The 22807-nt window shown below is 41.6% G+C and overlaps 1 protein-coding gene across 2 annotated transcripts; it reads right to left on the bottom strand.

Annotated features, from left to right (window-relative positions):
• Positions 1-650: 650 nt before the first annotated feature.
• Positions 651-21861, bottom strand: CUNH1orf198 (chromosome unknown C1orf198 homolog). 2 transcript variants are annotated; one of them, XM_042888795.1, is made up of 4 exons: positions 21511-21861; positions 13615-13665; positions 5016-5564; positions 651-3098 (listed from the first exon to the last, which is right to left on the bottom strand). In XM_042888795.1, exons 1-4 carry the CDS (start codon positions 21856-21858, stop codon positions 3042-3044), a joined length of 1005 nt encoding a protein of 334 aa, XP_042744729.1. In that variant the 5' UTR covers positions 21859-21861; the 3' UTR covers positions 651-3041. The 2 variants fall into 2 exon arrangements, with proteins under 2 accessions (XP_042744729.1, XP_042744732.1); XM_042888798.1 differs by having other exon boundaries at positions 21532-21861.
• Between the last annotated feature and the right edge of the window lie 946 nt (positions 21862-22807).

The raw sequence follows: 22807 nt of genomic DNA, 5'->3' as shown, positions 1-22807 counted from the left end.
AGAAATTCAGCTCAAGGATCAAACAAATGTGAGCTGCTTTTCAAAATACATTTTTAGAAAAGAGCAGATGTGGGTATGCAGAAAAAGAAACATGCTTGTAGCAGTAAGTTTGATTCTCTTGTGCAGCAAGCTTTCAAGTGTTGGACAGAAAGCACAAAGCAAGACTATGCAGTGGCCTCTGCCAGCATCTTCTTGTGACTTGCTTTTAAAACCTGTAGGTAGCCATCCACAGCGAGCATAATTGTGTCAAACTTTGTCACTGCTAGTTCTGGTCATTTGCACTAAGCATAGCTCTCAGAATCCTCCTGCAATACTGCTCCTGATACCAATGTGTGCGTTACATTTCAAGTCCATTACAGTGAAGTCTTCACAGAAGCCTCAGGTCCTCTCCTGTCCCCACCTGTCAGACAAAGCAACAAAGCACGGAAACTTCCCCAAACAGCCTCACTCTCAGTTTGAAATCCAGCCACAGTGTGGAGAATTGATATTTTTTTTTCCCTCTGATCTGAAGAACTCCATTTCTAAATTCTAGACCAGACTGTTCTTCGCTGCCTTTCAGGCAAATTCAATATGAACAAAAAACTCAAATGGCACTGATGAAGCAAGGGCGTTAAGGGACAAAGCACAAACTAGTACAAAAGCCTTGAATGTTCTATTTAAAGTGAATTTATTAAAACATTGTTAATATAAAATGTGACCAAGTACATTTTTTTTTTGTAAGAATGCTTAATAAAAACATATGAAAGAAAGAAGGAGCATCAACTCTTGTCAAAGCACAGGAAAGAGCTACCAGGATAAGTATAAAGTTCTGCAGCATGTTCTACCAGCTGGTCCCAATGTGTATCAGGGTAGTGTTAGCCAATGGAGGAGACAGACGGCCCAGGTTTTGCTTTAAGAAGTTTCAATGCAGTTAGCAGAGATACGAAATAACACCCCTCAACAGTACGAGAGTTTGCTTTAAGATCTGCCCATTTCTAAGTAAGATTAGAATACACATCTTAACATTGGATTTGAAACTTTTCAGCAGCTAAATGCATAGAAAATTGGAGTCAATGAAAGGAGTAACACCCAGGGTTAGTGTTTGTCAGCTTTGAACAGGAGGTGTAAGTCAGCACTAATTACACACCTAAATGTTTTTTTGCTGAAGTTGTTCTAAGCTATATTAATGCTTGTAAGATTACTTGTAAGAAATCCTAAAAACAGACAGCTAAGAAAAAGCAAGCTGTAAAGCCTAGACCAACAGAAACAATTATAGTACTTTGCAAACTGCTGAATGCAGAGACAATATCTGTGAATTAGGGAATGTGTGCATCTCAGGAGGGATATTTAGAAGCCTCTGAATTCTATACATAAGGCTATGCAATGGCTTATACTCTGTGGCAATCTGCCCCTTTAGCTAAGAAACCTTTTAAGAAAACTCTAGAAAAGCTGGAGGTTTGGGGCTCTGTTTTTCAGAGGGCAGCTTACAGCATTTTCCTTGATCAGCAAGTAAGTTTTAATGCTCTATCAGCACACAATGCTTGTTCGGAGCAGGCAGTACAGCAATTAGAGGCAAGGACTCCTCCAGTACATTTCAAACGCTTCCTGTAACAGACTTGGAGTAGGCAGAAGAAAACCCTGCAGCAGCCAGTTCTGTGCATGTCACTGCCTCTGGCATTTAACCAAATGCTAATCCATGAGAAGCCCAGCACCATCAAGGTCTAGGAGATGGCGACCTTCTTACAGATTTGGCAGGGACCTACAAGAGCCATCAGCGTCCCATGCTTTGCCTTCTACCCCAAACAAACGCTACGGGACGACTGCTGAGGTAAAGGGAAGGTCAGACCTTTGGCATTGGAGCAGACCACCCACTGGTTGTGCGTTGGGGGAATTAAGGCTTCAAGGTGAGGTAAACACAGTGAGAGTCAGTGTGTAAATCATGCTGCATTTCGGAGACAACAGACTCAAATGACAGCTAACCTTGTTCTCTACACTTAAAACACCAAAGATCATTCGAACGCAGAACTGCTGAGGGCCACCTTGAGATGCTACTTTGCATCTTGGGAATAAATGTAACCCAGATGTTGAATGCTGAAGAGAGAAAATACCCACCAGGAGGAAAAAGCACCAAAGTTTGTAAGTCTTTGAGACTGTAAGTTGCTTATAAATACAAAGAAGCCTCATACTGCTAGGACCTCCCATAAACATAGTGGTTTCCTGACACAAAGGTAATTCACACTGCAGCAATTACCAGTGCTGTGCTTCCAGCACCACTGTTAAGAAGAGTTATGCTCTAACAAGGAGGCAGTGAATTGTTAGGCTTGTATTCCCTGAAGACTGTTTCTCCCATTCATAAGGTGTTGTCCTATTTCCCTTCCCCAATTCAAGTCTTTAATCCAAAGATCAGAAACATCAATTCTTTCCTCAGGACATTTCTCTAACACTCTTCTGGTTATTTTAGCAGATTTATAGGGTAGAAGAAGTGCTTCTTTGGATCCATCATTTTGGCAATACCTCTGCCCTCTTCAAAAGAAAAGTATTTTCAAATAAGTAATACAAAAGTTACTTCCAGACTACATGAGATACAGAAATCAACGCGCTCTGTATGCTTATTTTTCATACTGCTTTTGCTAGTTATCTGAAGTACAGAATCATTTGGTTTATTTTTTGGAACCACTGCATGTGCTATGCTATTACTTACAGGCCATGCTAGCAAGGTTTCAATTGAAAATAACAACCTGCTCCTGTAGGTTCCACTTCTCAGATGCACAGACACTCATTTGTTTTCCTTTAACATCTGTTTGGTAACTTCTCCCATCCTCTCAAAACAGTAGCTACTAAAATTTAACAGATTTTAAAAATAAGTCAAAATGAAACCACACATCTAACACTGTTTAAAAACCAAAAATGCATCTGGTATTACAAAAGTTTATACAAAGGCAACATTTAAGAATTTGAAAGTTACTTCTAGAAAAAGACACAAATACTAGTAAATTAACACATGAAGAGAAAGATGTCTCACTCCTTCCCCAAAATTGGTTCGGACTATTTTGATGCACCTTTTACCAGTTGTCTAGAAAATCAAAGCCAGTCTTCAAGATAACATTGCTTGTACTAGTCTGCAAGAGGAAAAAAGAAAAGATGTGACTATTAATTATGGAATTACAAGCCCAGTACTTGACTGCTTATCTACAAAAGAAACTTTAAACTGTTGTCTGCCAGTATTTCAAGTCCTTCATCTTGCTTAGGATGCCTAAGAATCTACACTAAATAATACCAGACACGAAGACAAACAAGAACAAAAATGCAACTCCAAGGAAGCAAATAATCCTACCGATCTGCAGGCAAAAGGTAATTTTGTGCCCATGGAAAAAAAACTCATAAAGATCAACTTTCAGAGTAGGGTGAGCACTGCAGAGAATGAAAAAAACCAAAAGCCAACAACACAGGCATTACTCATCCAAATGGATTGCCTGTTGCAGTGACAGCCAGTTGTTTTTAGAAAAGTATGTGCTTTAGACTCTGTTGACAAGCCATTTTACTTGGCTATCAAGAACATGCTGCTCCTGCAGTACTGCACTGTCAGCTGTGACATATGCAGTGATTTCAGTGTTCAGGAAGACTGTTCAGGAGACACGTGTGTCTCTAAAGTCTCTATTCCTACAGCGTGACTTTTCTTCATTTCCTCTTTCTGCAGTCTCTTCCCTGTTCTGGGGAAAGAATCCAAAAAGAGGGAGCGACGAAAATTCTTTCATGCAACCCTGTCTTCTCACTTTCTGATATGGCAGGTTTGCTTCTGCATGGATAGGAAAACCAAGCTTTTCAAACCACTCCAGTGAGCCAGAAAACATTCCAAGGAATTAATACTGAACAAACCATTATGATGTAGGAAATCATGACACCGTTTTTATCTAAAATTAAAGAACTACTGCAGTCACAATTTGTAGTAGAACAGCTCAAGAATAATGTTTTCACTTCGGGGAAAAAAAAACCTCTAAAACCTAAACTAAATGTGGCACTCCAAGCACTGATGTGGCTTAAGTAAAGTTCTCTCAAATACTGCCACTCTCTTCACTTTCAAGCATTTACCTCAGCCTGCATCTTTCTGACCTTACATCATCTTGTTTGGAATTTAAACAATCACCAGTGTGAAAACCAGTGGTAAGAGAAAGCTTTGTGACATGCTTAAGGTGTACAGTAATACATTAGGCTTGAGTGCAGTGCTGCATTTCAAACAGAACTGCATGGCTTTGTTTCAAGAACAGTTCTTCACAGCTTTTAGGCTTTGTGTCTCTTTCTTCTCTTTCCCTCACCACGTCATATCCTGTTGTTCCTTTCCTTTTCTTTTCTCACAGATCAGCATCTGCTTTTTAAATAGATCCATCGGGTTATTGAGCTGCCTAGGGTTCTTTTTTGTTGTTATTTGTTTTTCTTTAAGAAAAAAAAAAAAAAGCCACATTCAGAAGGCTATTCTGGGAGCTCATTCCATTTCCATTTTGGACTTTAAGAGAAAATACATTTAAAGCTGTCCAGCTGCCTGGGACAAAACACTGCGACACGGCTGCTGGGCTTAGAACAGCTGAGAAACAAGCTCACCATTCACTGTTATGCTGTGTATACCAAGAAAGAATCCTAGATTTTAATTTTCCTACTATTCAAGTTAAGCTTTTTATAAGAAGCATTCAGCTGTTTCAAGAAAAAAAAAGTTTTTTAATTTCATATAGTAAGCTCCCTACCCTAAATGTAGGTAGCTTGCTCTCAAGTCAGCCAATGGATGCCATGTCAGTGTTTTAGTTGTTATATTTAAATGACGGCCTTATCCAATGAACTTCACTACATTAAAAAATACTATATTGAAACAAACAGCAGCAGTTGACACATTGGTTAAATAGACTTCCCTAAATTTGCAGGATAAAAAGACAACAAGCTTATCTACGTTTTAATACTTCATTTCTAATCTTTCAGAAAGACTTTGTCATATTTTAATATGTTGTATGGTTTTTACATTCAAGGAAAATGGACACAGAAGTCTTTACCTGTCCAGGCTTTTGTGGATCTGTAAGTATAGTACCATCAGTATCTTCCTTGTTTGTCCTAGAAGATGCCAGGTCCTGTGGTGGGTCATGAAGAAAGAAATCATCTAGAGAACTAGAAGGGAGTTGAGTGGGTCGAGGTTTCTCCCATTCAAGAGATACAGAAGGTAGATTGGGGGTAACAGACTTCTCAGGTTTAGTTACGCTGGACTTGTCAGCTTTTGCCACCTCCTTTGGAGCAGACTCTTGTCTGTAAAAAGAGGGAAGGGGTTTCTCTCCTTTCTCCATGGACTTGATCTGGCTGGGGGTCAAGGACTGGAACTCAGACTTGTCTCCTTCAAACTTGGAGCGTTCTGCATTTATCTTCCAGAAAGAGGACTCCTCATCCTTTCTGGGTGCTATTAACCCATCAGAGCCAGGGGTCTTAGCCTGAGAAGATTTAGGGACTTGGACACCAGGTGCTGCTTTAAGTGGTTGCCTCTGTTCGTTTTGTGACTGGGCACCACTCTGTTCTTGTATGGACAGAGATGCAATGCTGAACTCCATCTGACTCTGTTTGGGAATAAAGGAAAGAAAAAAAAAGTATTTCAGAGCCCTTCACAAAGACACAGTAATGAAATTCTCAGCTTGATGCATATAGATAATATTTTTACCAATATCTAGGCAATTCTCATGCAGCAGATATCACAGAAAAGCCATTCATTTTTTCCATAAATGTCTAAAATAATTATTAACAAAAGTCTGCAATGCAGGCACATGTAAAAGTCCCAGACCTGCTGAAAAGGAGTCAGAAGGAAAACAGATTGATTATATGAATGTGGTTGAAAATATGATTTGAGTTACCATCCAAGTCCCATCCAAGATAGCTTATACAATCATAGAATCACCAAGGTTGGAGAAGACCTCTGAGATCATTCAGTCCAACCGTCCACCTATCACCAATATTTCCCACTAGACCACATCCCTCAGAACAGCACTAAAACATTAGAATAGATGTGGATGCTTTCTGAAAGCTATACGTGTTTTACACAAGAAGATTAAGCAAATGAAAGCACAACATGCTGAAAAGGCAGTCTTCCAGTATAGTCTTCGATACAGTTGGCAATGTTTTAATTCCATCTACTTCCAAGACAGAGTACTAGATGTAATGAGTATGTGTAAATCAGTAGTTTTGCAATTCTAATGCCACTCTGGAGTAAGAAACAACTCCAGCAGGGCCTGTTCAACACTCACCCCAGAGCTGTGTTTTGGTTTTACTTGCAATTAGGATAGCTGCACTCATTTGTGAGAAATCACACTGAGTCAATGAAGACCGTAGCTAAGGCATGAAACAGATCCTGCAAAAGCCACCCAAGGGTGAACAGTGCAACGAAACGTTCATTTTGCTTACCACCACTTCAGCACTCTTGGCTGCCAGCTTTATAGTCTTTAGGCCAGTAAAAGTTAAGCCTTAGTTCCTCCTAAGGAACATTCAGGTGTTACTGTATATGGAACATGATGGGAAAAAAAACAAACAAAAACCAGTGCATTTTCAGCTACTGCTACACTCTTGTTACAGACTTGACTAGTTTGCAAAAAGCGTACAGGACATTTCAAACAGTAGATTTTGCCATAAGTTGTTGATACATCTGAAGTCCATTACCAATTTGCTAAGTTTTTCCAATTCTACCTCATTTTGGGACCTTCCTGAACCAAATTGCAACAGCATCTGTAGAATTAATGTTAAAAAAAAGTCCAAATTGCATGCTGTTTTTAATAGCAGTCTTTGATGTCAAGTTCTGTGCTATTGTACACGTTCAGTTCAAAGGGACTCCAGATTTAGGATTTGCACACCTCATATTTCACATTCAGTATTTCTCATCAAAATGCAAATGTTAACACAGCCTCTGATTATTTAAAATCCAGATTTGTTTTGGCTTACGTGACCAATTTGTTTTGGACTGGCCAGCAGCTGGCTACACATAATTGATTCATGAATCAACATCTGTACTTTCTAAGGAATTATATAATATTAGGTATCTTTCTGAAATTATAGGCAGGGAAGCATTAGATTGCGTGTTTCCATTAAGAATATGCTGTGTCACCAGATAATGAAGGATATTAAACACACTGCTTTATTTTTATTTTAAACCCAATTTTCCACTTGATGAATTTTGTGTAAACACAACGGTGTTGAGGATTATTCAGTGACTGCTGTTCTCTGTATTAATTTATAGGATTTGTTCCCCTAAGCTCACTTGACAATACTACTGAATAGAGATTTACCATCCTGAAGTTAAGATGCTTTAAGACTTCAAAAATGACAAAATCCCACCTTAAAAAATCCTCAAGCCACAATATAAAGTGAACACGCATTTCCCTAATATCCAAAGGGAAAAAGATAATCTGGCTTTGTTTTTATTGCACCTTGGAAAACTTAATTCCTGCATGAGAAGGTACTTGAACCAGGGCTATTCCCTATCCTTCTGCAGTATCCTTTCTTCTCAGCCTGCTCCAGAGCTTACACTAGAGATGACACTGGTAAAAGGCCATTGCAGGAGCACTTTCAGTAAAATGATCCTTTCCTACCTCAGTTCAAGCGAGAAAGAGGGTCAGTGCCCAGAGCAGAGAGAGGCTATCCCAGCCCTGTTTCCTCTAGATAGATGCTGGAAACAAAATCTGGCCAAAACATTGACAGAAGAGAAGCTGGAGAAAATTAGAAAGAAGAAAGAAGATGACTTCGCGTTTCCGTAGCACCGAGACACACAAAATAATGTCAGGTTTCCTTAAAAATTCTTATGTTGTGGACCAAAAGCCACTTCCTGTGGTCACATTTCATTTTCTTTCAGAAAGGCCCAAATGTCAACCTAGAGCTCTGGTTTGGAAGGAGCAGGCTCATGCTGGTGCTGGGAAGAGCGTGACCTACAGAACTTCAGACGCTTTTAACCTTTCCAACCCAGAGAGGACATAGTCTTTGTCCTTTTACAATGGAGAACATGGGGCAGGGAAAGGAGTTGCACACATTTTTGTATTTTCATAAGGCTGTGAATGAAGCAGTCCTGATGCCCAAATGATCCTGGGGAATAACGTACCAAAACAAGACTACAATTTGAGTAGCTGAAGCGTTGAGATTAAAATCTAACAAAATAGAATCTTGATTTGAGAAGGAAAAACACCAGCTCCTCAGTTTGGATGCAACTCTTTAAAGTTTGCTCTCAATTCTTGGAGATTTTCACCTTTTAAGTGGTGAAGAAAGTTTCTGAATATTGATTAAATCAGCTCACTCTATAGATGCCCTGTCTAATTTAAGCTTAATCTAGTTTATCTAGCTTTGAAATACATAAGAGCTAAGCTCACCTTTCTTGGTCAGTCTCTAAAACTCCATTCAGTGCACTGCTGAGGGTGACCACACTTTACAAGGAAAACCCACCCAATGTTTAGGTTTGCATACGTGCATCAAGATATGCTCTGGAGATGAAGCAGATCATAACGTGATGCTTCATATGGAAAAATCTGATTGAAAACACTTCTTCAAGAGTTCTTCTTTGTCTTTACAACAAGAAGAGACCACACCAATACATTCTGAAAGCACGGAGCTTGGGCATTCTCTAAGAACAGCCCCAAATGGTCAGAAGTACAATTCTGCTTCCCAGGAATTTCTGTGGACAAGTTGCAAGCCTATTTTTCTTGAAGCACTTCTTCCTTCTATTTGACTTTAAAGGTTATTTAAGGTGTCTGAAGCTCTGAGAAATGTTGCTGAGGAAAGAAAGTGATTAATATGTGATATCTTCACATATTTTGATCTTCTATCAAAAGTCACAAAAGTGGAATATAACACTAAAAGAAACAAAAAAATAACAAACCAGAGCAGCAGATAAATTCATATGGAGACAGAGAAGGGCCATGTGAGAAGCCCTCAATGTAGAAAGCTAAAATGCAATTTCTATGTTATCAAATTCCTTTGCGAGGGTTAGAGCAAGGGATGCCTACATCTCAGATCACTTTTCTGCCCAACAGATAAAAGAGAAAAAATAGGCAAAACTGAAGTTTTTAGGAAGCTATGTCTCCCTCTTTTTTTAAAAAGGCCATATTAGGATATTTATCACTTTGATCCATTCAATTTATTTAGACCTTACAGGCAGAGATAACCTACCAAATCATACTCCTATCTGTAGGTGCTCATGGGAAACAATGTATTCTATAAGACAGGCACCACACACTTTAAGGGCCTAATGATTAATGGAATCGGGTTTGAAGTCGTAAATCTATCTTAAAAACAAATGACCACAAAAACTCAGGAACTATTTTTTTTAAGCATCTTATTCACTCATCAGGAATGTGTAGTATTTTACTCAACAGACACGCAAACACAGCCAAAACAAATTGTTTTGCTTGGCAGCCTGAAAAATCTAAATTGTTGAGACAAAGACTGCAGAAACACTGTCAAAAGCAACTTGTTTAAAGCAAAGCTTGATATATATGCAGAGATAAGAAAGCCAAGTTGAGAAGGATTTAGAAAATGACTCTGGTTTGCTGAACGGACAGAATCAGAATAAACATGGGCACAAACTTGTTGCCATTTTTTCCTTTGTTTCCTGTGGGCGTTTTCAGGATCTTTTCAGGACCCTTTCAGAAAGAAATCCTTAGGTCAGCAGAGACCAATCACAACGGTAAAAATAGAGCATACAAAAACAGTCTGTGTAATTTTAGCGCATACCAAAAGATAACATGAAAGAGGCACAGCGTGTAGCTTCAGAGGAAATTTCATTATCTACTCTTTGGTGATATGAACGGTAGTCTGGCTCTGGCCACAAGTTTGTCTCCTCTACTGCTGAGTCTGAGCAAACTCACTGTATCAGTGTTTGGCACGTGCCTGGTTTTACGCTCAAAAGCAGCTGTCCAAAGATTGATGCAGGTAACTGAATCCTTAGCCAACAACACCAGGCCATCACATTAAAACAAATCTTGAACACAGCTCCTGTTATCACAGTTTATTTCTTTTGCTCAAGAACTAATATTCAGCAGTAGTCTTACGGCACTGATTTTTAAATCTCTGTAATCTAGACTGAAAAGGGGAAGAAAAAAGCCAAAATCTCAGACATCCCTCTTCTTTCCTTCCAATAAACTATTGCCACTTATGCCAAATCAATAATTATAAGATGAAAAAACGGTTCTAATATCAGGCTATAATGGAAGGAGGGGAAAACAAATCCTTTCCTGATACTTTTTTTTTTTTTTTCCCTTTTAAAGAAAAAAAAAAACCCAGCACATAGGAGTTGCACAAATCAAGATATTGAAGACTGTCTTTTAGTTTTAGCCCTTCAATACAGGAAACAGTTTGCATATTATGTTTGTTTTGTTTTTTTTTTTTATAAGTAGCGTAAAAAGTAGCACAGATTAGAGCTGAAGGAGGCATAAGTGAACCCCTACAGAAAGGACTCTCTAAAGCTGCCTTCACAGCTATTCTAGCTGTAGCAAGACAAACAGATTTTTTTGATGTGCGAGTGTTTGTTTTAAATATCTGGAATTAAAGTTATTTTAGTTAGCAGTATGATTTAGAAATAGGTTCCAATTTGTCCCCGTGCTGCTCTGTGCATTCAATGAGTTAACCAAGGTGGCAGGCAAATTATATATTCTGCTCACTATTACATTCATTAGAAACAAAACAAAATTTTATTTCCAAAACCAGGCATGATTCCTGTTTTCCATTTATATCTTGAAATCCGTGCTGTTTCACTCAATTTTTACATCAAACAGACCAAGAAACCTCAAAGGCTAAACTCAGCCAAAATGTCAGCTTTCATCACACTTAAACCTTTAGCCATAAATAGAATGCCCTAAATTCACAAACCTGGCTTTGGCCCCACTTAAAAAAAGAGTAACCCACATTTCCTGCGTTATTCATAAGGGCTCCACCCATGAACCAAATCACTCCATCCAAGTCAGCCTCTCATTCTAAAATGTCAGTTTATTTGCAGTGCCATGAGAACGTGTTCCTTCTCCAGTTATTATCCTTCTGAGAAGTGCTATGGTTTTCCACTAAAAACATTAGATCATTCAAATGATGCCTAACTGCTAGCTCAAACATTTACATCGTGTTCCTGCTTTGTTTGCAGCTTCAATGGCGGAAACATCCATGGGAATATTTGACACGTTATGAGCAACTTAACCCTTATCTCATACTTGTGTTTAAAATGAGAACACAGAAAATTTACTTCTGACGGAAGGGAAGTTATCAAATCCTTCTACTACATTCTGTTCAAAATGAAAGCAATTTATTACAGTATTTTAATGGTAAGTGTAACAGCCATGAAATCAGGGGATTCATTCCATTAGCTACTATAAGAAAAATGTGTCCATGCCTAATCAGCTGGAAGCAATATTGTCACCACTGCAACACTTCCAACTTGCAGAAAACACAACCTTGCCATTTCTCTGCTGTTCCCTCCACCTCCTCAGTTGTCCAAAAACGGTGTCCTACAAACAACTACTGATTTTGCTATTTCGTACTTTTTCTTACAGTGTTAAAATACAAGAAAAAGCCTATTGGCTTTACTGATTTAAATCTCTACTTCCTCCTTCTCTGCAGAGGTCGGCTGTCACATTTTTCTTCTACAGGTATGCCAAAACATTGACAGAAGAGAAGCTGGAGAACAAAAATTTGTATGTATTCATACAAAGCTACAGAAGAATGAAGGTACTCTGTTGTAACAGCACTGATATGTAAAAAAAAAAAAAAAAAAAAAACAAAAAACAACACCAAAACAACACAAAAGGAAACAAAAAACTCTTCATGAACAGGAGGTAAGGAAAAAAAAAAGGTACAGAAAGAATAGCCCCCCGTGAGGGAGAGCTGATGAAACGGAAAGAGCCTGACAGCCTAAAATAAGAGTGGGAACAGATGTGGCACACAAGACACCAAACATGCTTTACAACATTGCAACCTTATTAAATGGCCCATTCAGGTTTCTTCACTGTTTCCCCAGGCTGGACTGATTGGGCAAGGGTATTTTCTATTCAGCCAGTTACTCATGGAGAAATTGCATTCCAACATTTTCTTGTTGAAGTACTGGTTAGGGAAGAGATCAAAGAGTAAGCATGAAGCAAGACATTGGCCTTTAGAACTAGACAACTCAGCAGCTGAAGGGCTGGGCTGGAAAGCTGACACAAAATGATGAGGCACTGGGAAGAAAACAAAAGGAAGAACCCACACAAAGCAACCAACCCGCATGCCATGAAGTGGGACAAAATGGATTCCCTAGAGTTTTGCTCGAGGAAAAACGTCATTCAGCTTCTCATCCTGCAGCTGAAGCACAGCTAGGAAGGAGGGGGAATCAGAAGCACAGTTTGATTAGCTGAGACAAATTCCTAATGCAACTTCCCCTGTTTCACTTTTCTTCAGCAGTCACAGGAGTGTTTCTATATCATCCTGCAATTCTCCACACGTTACAGAAAAGCATGAACCTGGACCACTGAAGACCTTTATTCTGAGACACCAGAGGGACAGCACAAAGTGTCTTAAGCAGCAAAGGAAAAGCCATAACTTCAGCTAAAAAAAAATACTTGATTAGCCATGCAAAAGCACTTAAAAGACAACTGCCCATTAAAGAGGAAACCCATCTGACTGCAGATCATCACGGATCACTGGTCAGCATATTATAGGCAGCACCATCTCCAGGAAGTTAAAATATTCAGAAGTTATAAAATTTTATTGAGACAGAGCTTCAAAATATGATGACAGCTGACATGGTCCTAAGACTGAGTTTTTGGGTTTGTATCAAAAAATAATGGGAGAGACAACATAAATGTCCCCAATATACAATTTATTTCACCTTACGGTCAATGAGTATCAGCTCCATCCAAGCGCACTCACACTACAAGCCTTTCTAGTATTATCCTAAAAGTCAGTGGCTTCTTTTTCCAAGGGCCCTGAAAGACAGGAGGGCATGACTGAGCTAGCTGGATCCTGCTGCCAAAAATCCTCCTGAACACCATAGCTTATAACAGAGTTTTAAGGTAAGAGAAGATCCACAACGCTTTCTGCTAAACTGCAGCACTGTATGCTGCAGGGATCCAGGAGCCACATCAAGTTATAGGTTAATCTACATCTGCTGAGCACAGATGGGCTGCTAGTTAGAGGCAGTGACCTTGAGCAAGGAAGGCTGACAACAACTATAGGGTTAGGTCAGCTGGATTAATTTAGTATCCACTGGCATTTCCAGATAATTACTCTGCATTAGGCTAAGATTATATCCATAAGCTCATGCATGATATCTACATAGTTCAAGGGCAAAAAAAAAAAAAAAAAAAAGTGGGTGAAAAGCAGCTTTCTCTGGCAGATAAATCCAGAAAACAAAAAGCCTGAAATATGATTAAATGAGCATGCTCGTCATACACCCACACTTGAAGTACGAGCGTTGGTTCACAAAGCACACTTGGTGTTTCTGTTGATGTAAACCAAAGTATACCAGTTCTGTTTCATTTGCAGTATGGTCACTGTACACAGCTCTCATAGAACAAAGGCAACACTGCCTATCAAGTGTCAAAATATAATAGAAAAGCAGAAGGAACAGCAGCATCAAATGACAAACCAACATTTTAAGTAAAAGTGACTCATATTTACCTTCGTTTCCCAGGAGAATGGAGCTGAGTGCTCATCTTGCCAAGTTATATCCTGAAATAAAATTCAAGAATGATTAAAAATCAGAAGGGCAACTTTACCTGCTTAGAGTATCATTCAGATAACATTATGTTGCACTGCTGGAAGTATAACCACTATCAAAAAAGTAGCTAAAAAGCAAGAGCTCTACTTCCACATATAACTGATTACATATTAAGACTGACTGAAAGCAAATTCTTTGAGGGAAGGATTACCAAATAGTATTCCTATTTAACCTATAAGGTATATAAAGATTTAACTTGGCCTAAACTTTTTGAAATTGCTCTGCAAATTGCTTTAAAATCTCCAGTTTTCTACTGCACACATTGCTTGGTAGCTGGTAGCAACACACAAGAATATAACCAGAGGAGCTGGGGCCTTAGGGAAATAAAGTTCCATTTCTTCTGCCCCACAGGCTGAAGAGCATGTGTGCAACCAGGCAGCAAAAAGGCTGCATATCCATCAGCACAAGCCACAGCTGGATCCAGCCCCAACAAGACTCAGCACTATGCACTTTGAGGATGATCAGCCTGAAACAAGTACTTGGTGCTGTTTATGCAAGACTAAAATCCCAATCTGAATCCAAGCAGTACCATTCTGGGAATGCGGTGTGTAGTAGGCGCTGCAACAGCGTTGCGAGGTTTCACAACTATCAGAGGCTCTGGTCATATGTCATGCAGAAAGAATGGTTCACAATATATCAACTGCTGCACACGGTCGTGTTCTGAGTGAACTCGCTCAGTTTTCAACTAGTTTTATATAGTTTCAAATAGTTTTCAACTATTACTACATTTCACCTTCATGACTAGCAGAAGGCCAGTATCAATAATGGAAAAAAAAAAAAAAAAATAATCCCAATGAGAAATTTAGGTAATCTCTTCATGCACAGCGTGGCCTCCAGAATACAATCCACACTGAGAAAGAAGGGGTGACAAATAAATAAATCAATTCTGTTGTTCATGTCTCTTCACAACCTGCAATAAAATCACTGCACTTCTAGTTCTTATTTTTACCTTGGATGCTCTTATTTTTACATTTTACCAACTCATGCTGGTAATGAGTTGCACCCTCTATACCAAGTATAATGTTGCTTTGCCACCACAGTAAGTCAGAGGAAGAACAGGAGTAGGAATGACTGGTGGATGGATGCATGGATGGATGGATGGATGGGTAAAGGCCCGGAGAAACTATGCATTGAGAAAGAGATGACCTGAAGTGCTTGCATCAGACTTTTGCTTCTAAAGTAATAACAGAACTGAAATATGATTTAAGCTAACTACTGCATAGGAATCCTCTGTCTTACATGACTGCCCTTTTTTCATATTTTTGATCTTTGTCTTTATGGAAATGCATTTCTCAAAGACATCTGACAGCATTCTCTTGCTCTGCCATCTCTAATTTCACTCTAGCGAAATTCTACTGACCAATGGCTATGAAAATCACAATTAGAAATATCTATCCAACTCCTTAACATGAAAACATGTCAGTCTCCAACTGGTTCTCACCTGTGAAATGTACGGTTTCTAAAAGTAAAGTGTTTGAGATATATGAAAGTTATCCCACATTCTCTATGGGGATATAAAAGCAAGATTCACCTGACTAATTCTTTACTGGCTAAGACCTAAGTATCTAAGGTGAGGATGGATGAAAATAATTTTGGATGGATGAAAATACTTTTGAAAATTAAACAACCTAAAGGTTTCCTTTACCTGAAAGGAAAAGCCTGGGCTCTACTGGAGCACATATTCTGGCCAAAGGTAGCTTAGCACGGGAAGTTATTGCTAAGAACACAAATGTAATACTAGAACCTCTTGTTCTGGGAAATGGATACTTCTATTTATTAACATTTAAGGGAAACAGAGTAAAAGTCTGTTATTACTATCTGTTTTGACTTCTATCAGTATTTGAACTGTGAGGTGCTGCTGACCACACTGGAATGCCATACAAGGCATGAGATGGGATGCCTTGAAGCTGGTGAGCTATCAGATTATTTCAAAAGCATTTTCAGACTGCACCTTTTCACTTGAAAATGACTGAGTTGGAACCCCATTTCTGAAGGAAGCACGACAGGTATCACAGTCCAGGAGGCAACAGAGGTTGGAAAGCGCCCTCTGTGAGCCCAGCCACTGCATTAAGTCACATAGTGTAGGCAGGACTAGAGTTCTGTCTGCACAGGGTCTGCACAAACTAGTACTGGATGTCAGCCATAGCACTAAAAGACAGAAGCGAAGTCCAGCAAACTCCCACGTGGTGTCAGAGAGCCTTAAAGCTCCAGGCATGTAAGCAGAGTTGTCAGTGCATTTTACCTCAGGAGTTTAAGGGAAGCTCTTGCTGATTTAAGTGACTTCTTGTCAGAAGGCTCCGGCTAACTTATTTGCTACAGCAGCTGAGACAGTCCCACATAGCTCACAAGGATTACTTGCTGGAGAACCGGGCATAAAAAACTTAACACAAGATCCCAACCATAAGACAGATTACAGGTCAGCCATCTGTACAAGTGATTTAAATAAACTATTAACTATCTGACATTTCCAGTGGAAAACAGCAAAAGAAAAACTTGCACTGGTAGCACACAGGGCACAGAAAGTTAAGCTATTCCTTGTAAAGGACTATCATACATTAACAGAACATGCAAAACAGCTATGAACCACTTTTGAAGTTGGCAGCAAGCCATAATCACATTCGTTCTGGATCCAAGAAAGTTCGTAACTCTCCTGTATCTGGGACTAGTATAGACAATGTCAGGAGGAAACACACCCTTCAGCCCAGCAAAGATACTGCTGCTGCTAGTAAGGCCTGCTGATAAAAGGCTGCCTGAGGAATGACAGGAAGATAGCACAGGGAAGACGGAGTGAAGGTCTAAGGTTGCCATACACAAAGGCAGATCATTCCCTACAGAATGGAGCGCATCAGGTTTCCATTTCATAGAATTTGTTGTTTTCAACTGCCATTGAACTTGCTGGCATACAATGTCAATCTCCAGCTTAGACAAAAAGCTCCCAAAACAAGTTAACAGCATTTTGATATTGGTTGTTAAAAAGTTCTTATTGGAGGAACGATCTAAGACTTCATTGGGTAATTGCAGAAGATGGAAGTAGTACACATTTGCTTGAATCATAGAATCTTTGGAGTTGAAAAGGACCTTTAAAGGCCATCTATTCCAACACCCCTGCAATGAACAGGGACATGCACAACTAGATCGTATTGCCCAGGGCCTGATCCAGCCTTGGAAAGTCTCCAGGGATAAGAGATCCACCACATCTCTGGGCAACCTGTTCCAGTGCCTCATCACCCTCACTGTAAAATACTTTTTCCTTATATTCAACTAATTCTACCATCTTTAAGCTTGAAGCTATTTCCTCTTGTTCTATCACAACAGATCCTGCTACAGAGTTTGTCCTCTTCTTTCCTGGAGGAGTTCCCTGAAAGAAAAGGAGGAGATTTTTCATCTTTTTTCTTTTTCTCCTCAGGCTGCTCATCCCCGCACACTTCAGAGCCAGTAAATCTGAAGAACTGTCCACATTCAAGAGCTCTTCCACTGGATCTAGCAATCTAACATATGATTCAAAGACAGAGAGTTTCAAGGAATTGACATCTGCAGTTAGTTGAAGAGTACCTGAAGGTAGGATAAAAAGTTACCAAGTTCTGTCCATTGTCACAGAAGGGAATTCTGTGGCTTTCACTTCTTGGTTCTCAGAGGACGTGGAGAGGACCAAGGGAGCAGCAGGAGAATAACACAGTTCAACTGTTTTCTGCCTGATGTGCTTGACTCATGTTTGTCACCAACAAAACCTGAGAAAAGAACTTTGTTTTCCCTAAAATATACAAGTTCTTGCACGTTTGAAGAAAACAGAAGGAAAACCATAAAAAATTTAAAGATTCACAAAAGTAAATGATGAGTGAAACTTAAAATAGAAAACAGCTTTGAGGCTATTTATTATCAACACAGATTAGAAGAGATCCATATCTGATAAGCTTTTGTTTTCACCACACAACAAAGCTTTCTTCCAGAAAGAAGTCAAATAAACTTTTGTTCAACAACCTATTTGTAAGAAAGTGAGTCTCATAAAACATATTACATGTTAAAAAAAAAAAAAAAAAAAAAGAGGTGTTGGAGAGAGCGACACAAAAATCCAGTCATACACTTCACTTCAAGAACCAGCTAGAGAATATATTAATCATAGAATCATAAAATCCTTAGATTCTATTAAAAAGAATCACAAACTATGCCTGCTACACGTAGGCAGCTTGTTGCCAAACAGCATCAGAATTTCAAAAAGGAAGCCACTGGGAGAAAGGTGCCAGCCTATCTGACAGAAGCATTGCTCAGAGCAGCTGACAGCGACTGTGCCATCGCAAAACTACCAACAAATGGGTTTCTGTGCAGGCAAATGCATTTCAGAAGCACTGTCAGAACAGGACTTGCTGGTTATTGTGGTTTAGCTGCGCTCCAAACTACACTGCTTTTCTTATTTTTTAAAAGCACAAATCTATAACAGGCCTGACATTAGAGCTATTGATATACTAAATATTTGCTGCTTCAAAGCATTTTTAAGTAGGAGACAAAAGAGTCGATTCTTTGGCTTGGCAACAAAGTTCTTAATGCAAAGCAAAATAAATACTGTATCCACCCTCAGGTAGCTTCCCTATCAAAAGATGATGGATGAAGGTAAAAAATTCCCTTATGTGTCTTTCCTCCACATAAACTGTTTAACATTTTCTAAATCACATTGTACTTCATTCAATGAAAATTCTCATTATTGTGATTGCCTGTCAAATACTCGATATCTCAAAAAAAAACCCCAATTCTCTCAGCCTTTTTTCACAGGAGAGGTGCTCCAGCCCTCTGAGCATTTTCAGGGCCTCTGGACTTCTCCAAAAGCTCTACATCTTTCCTATGCTGGGTGCCCCAAACCTGGACACAGAATTCCAGCTGGGGGCACACAAGGGCAGAGCAGAGTATTCCTGCTGGCCCCCTTTCTTGTAATGCAGCCCAGGATACTGTTGACCTTCCAGGCTGCAAGAGCACACTGCTGACTTATGTTTGGCTTTTTGTCCACTAGGACCAAGTCTTTCTCTGCAGGACTGCTCTGTGAGTTCTTCTCCCTGTCTGTACTCCTACCTGGAGCATTGTTAAGAAACACAAAACTCTTCTTGAAGGTTGCAGAGTCCAAAAGCCCTTGGCTAATGGCACTCAGGTGACTCGAGACATTTGCCAGGAGTCACACGTGGTGCTGCAACACTCTGGCACTATGATATGACCAGATCGTGGCTGCAGCATGCTGCGGTCCTATTACTGCACATCTATTTTCTGTCACAGTCTTCCCACGCAGGTAACATTCTGAAAAATGTTTTGAGAAGTGCTTATGCTTTGAGAACTTCCCAGTCCTGCACAAAAAGTTCAGCAAATCAGTTTGGCATTAGAAGATACATGGGAAAAAAGTGGGAGAAGAAAGAGAGAACCACCTGTCCAGAGATGAAAGACTACTAAATATAAGCTCTGTACCAGCTTATCAAAACAGCCACACACACTGAAGTGAAAGGAAGTGGTGAGGACTCTGGATGGGTGAACAAGTATGTTCAGCATTCACCCTTATTCTGCCTTCTCCCCGGTCCTCTACAGAATATGAAAAGACACGAACTTTCTGTGCTTAAGTAAGCACAGGTAGATGGCTACATATTTCAGTGTCAGCTAACATGGAAGCTGTGCTATGCTTCTCTAGCTGCAAATGTGATGCTTAAGTAGCAGGTATCAACAAGAACACTGTCAGGACAGCACGCTCACACTGTAAGGGCTGCAATACCAATTAGAGATTTGGGGGTATGAGGGCTTATGTAGGCTGTTCTCAGCATCCTTGCCAGGACCAATCTAATAATGCCAGGTGACTGCGCTAAGTGGAGCAGCTATATCTTACACAGGCAGCAGCGGTACAGCTCAATAAGCTGCCGGTTCTGAAGGTAGCACGGTAGCAAAGCTCTGTAGGTAAAGCATTTGCAAGCCTGGAAAGTTGAACCGAAATGGCAAGAGTGGCTGCAGTGGCTCTGTAATGGCAGGACAAGGAGGGAGAGATTAGTGAGCCAGGGCAGATGTCCAAGAATCAGGCTGAATGCCAGAGAGGGAGCAGAGGGAGAGGAAGCTATCAGATGAGGTGCCAGGAAAAGCTCCAAGGCTCAACAGTGCAGTTAGAAGAATTAAAATGGAAATGCAGAGTGCCAAAACAAGTGGAACCTCTTTTCTTCAAAAAGCATTTTACATTACTTCAGCTTGAAAGTCAAGGAGGAAGTCAGCTGAGGCATATGCTTCCAAAATTAAAGTTTGTATTTTGATGGACCATGCTTTTGTTGGTTAGTGGCTGCACAACAGCTAAGAACAACATTGTTTATATTACAGCTGCATTTTGGAGGAGAAGGAAAAAGACAACGGCGTGCAAAAGTTTCAGATGGATGCCCTAGCTGTAATTCGGATGAACAGAAAATATTGTTTCCATATGGTGCAGCACAACCACCTACGACATGCCTTCGTCCCTTCTGGATCCACATAATTCAAAGCAGAAAGCCCAGCAGAGCTGTCTGAGACCAGGAACGCTGAACACACTGTTTCCACAGTCATTCACCTAAATCCTTTCAAAAATAACTTCAAGTTTAGGTTTCAAGGACTGCTCATACAATAAGATTTCTGTCTGTGTCTTTAACACTCCTTTTTACCAGTAGTGACTGCCTATTACCAGAAAACACACAGAACTCCTGGTATCACTGACTACATAAAACCTTTCTGCCACAGGAAGCAAAGCAGTAGCCTTCTGCCACAAAGCCAAGCAGGTACAAATCCCACTGCAGGGATTCTGCCGAGCCAGCTTCAAGAAGCACTGCTCAATTTAAACTAGATTGATGGCTAGAAGCACAGAAGCAGACTGTTTTGTTCTGGTGGTAGTCACGTAAGTTAATTAACAACGGGTCGCTTTAAGAAATTAAATTAAGAGAATGAAAGATATTGGCTCTGAAATCATGCTTAAAAAAAAACAGCAACAAAAAACCACCACTCAAAACAAGCACACTAAGCAAAATGAAACAAAGGAAATCTCACACATGGAAAGAGGAAGTCAGGAGCACTGTCAGATCTCCTCACTCACAGGAGCTCTGGCAATGGGATGATTCCACGCAGGCACCCTCACACTTATGTTCTCCTGGAACGACTGCCGCCCTTCTCCACTAGACAAGGGACCCTCAGAAGCTCTGACATCTATATATTTTTTGTTATCTACCCCTTCCACGCCCTTGTTATTCTTGGCAGGTAACATGGGAAAGACAGCGCTTATTTATTTATTTACTTTAAGGCGTCAAAAATACCAACAGCTGGAATGTCTTCAATGTTTTATTTTTAGCAGAGCCTGAAATTAGGAGCAGAAAGGAAGAGGTTTCACTCGGGGTAAACATTCCGTGCCGCCGCCTTCAGCTCTGGAGAACTTCTGGGAGAGCTGACAGCGGCCTCTCACTGAGCCTCTGCTTTAGGAAACCCACACCGGGATCCCTCCTGCTTCTCCCAGGCACGCCTCAGTACGCTGCCTTTCCTGTTTCTACGGTTTCACCGAAGGCAGTGCAACATCCCGCCCTCCCGCAGACGCTCTCCATCCATCACCGGGGCAACCCCCGGTCGTCAGGAACCACAAGGTTCCTCCGCGCAACCGAGACACGCTACCGAGCCCCGTTTGCCGACCAGCAGGACCCACCGCCCGCTCGCCCCCGCCGCTCGCCCTCCCCTCCCGCAGGCCCCGGCCATGGCGGACCCCCTCAGGGAACCGACGTGCCGCGCCCACTCAGCGCGGTCGGACGCCGCGCGCGGGGTGCGGCTCCGCTCGGTACCTCGTCGCCGAAGCGCACCACCTTCTGGCCCGTGTTGAGGCGCAGGCTGGGGTAGGAGGCGGGCGCCGCGGGCGGGCGGGCGGTGCCGCGGTGTGCGGCGTAGCGGGCCTGGATGTGCGGTTCCACCAGGCACTTGTCGATGATCTCGTCCTGCTGGCGGGGCGGCAGCCGCTCCCACTCGGGCCCGTAGCGCTCGCGGATCCGCTCCTTCTCCGCCATGATCTTGCGCGCCATGGGGCTGAGCGAGGAGAAGTAGCTGAACCGCTTGCGCTCCCGCTCATCCAGCGGCCGGTTGCCGTTCATCACCGCCGTGCGGGAGGCGGCGATCGCCGCCGCCATCGAGGCCATGGCCGCCCCGCCGGCGCCAGCCCCGCGCGCACCGACCCGGCCGCGCTGTACGGCGGAGCGGGATCCGCCTCCTCCTCCTCCTCCCGTCCCTTCCCCGCTCCGCTGCTGCAGACACCGCCTCTCCTCGCTCCCTATAAGCGCGGCCGCCGCCCCCTCCCCGCCTCCCGCACGCCCAGCGCCCGCGGCAGCCCCTCCCGGCGCCCGGCGCCCTCCTCGCTGCCCCTCGCGGCCGCTCCCTGCCGGGCTTCTCCCGGCCGGCCGAGGGGCGACCTGCGGGCGCTCCTTCCCTGCGCTCGGAGCTGCACTCTTCCCCTCACAGCTGTACTCGTTACCCCGGGCAGCTCCTCGTGGAGGAGAGGAAGGAAGCCAGGAATTGTCACTTGCCATCCGAGTTCCCGCACCCCGCCGGCCTCTTCTTTAACATTAAGAGTGGTTTCTGACAACTACAGCTCCTGAGTTTATAAGTCAGAACAAGAGTGCAGTGCAAAACCGGCATCTTGAAAACGTTCATTACCCAACTGCCGCGATCTCCTGAAAGCTGTTGCCAGCACTACGATGAACTTGCAGCATGAGCGCGCTTCTCTGCAACCTTAGTTCTTTCCTCTGAATCTGTTTTTCCTAGTACTGTAATTACAGACAGATCTTGCGTTGCATTTGCCTGCGGCTAAATTGGTTTTATCTTTCATCCTTACCAGTTGCACCAAGCCCTTTCATGATTTTCACACTATATTCTGAAATCTCACAAATATTAGGAGATCAATAGGTTTTAATTACTTAGTCTATTTTTTCCCTTTGCACTTTCTCTAGTATGAATAGATAAATGGCTGGGCCTACAGCCTACACTTAAGAGCTCAAATGAAATGGCTGGACCAGTTGCCTGATGACACAGAAGGGGATGGAAAACGATAATTACATTTCTCCACATCTCTAGTTCTTAGGAGGTAATTAC

The sequence above is a fragment of the Lagopus leucura genome, unplaced genomic scaffold (genome assembly GCF_019238085.1).
Source record: "Lagopus leucura isolate 7727_CA_CO unplaced genomic scaffold, USGS_WTPT01 Super-Scaffold_73, whole genome shotgun sequence".
Classification (NCBI taxonomy): Eukaryota; Metazoa; Chordata; class Aves; order Galliformes; family Phasianidae; genus Lagopus; species Lagopus leucura.
The sequence above is the reverse complement of the archived record's forward strand: the minus strand, read 5'-3'. Positions and strand labels throughout refer to the sequence as shown.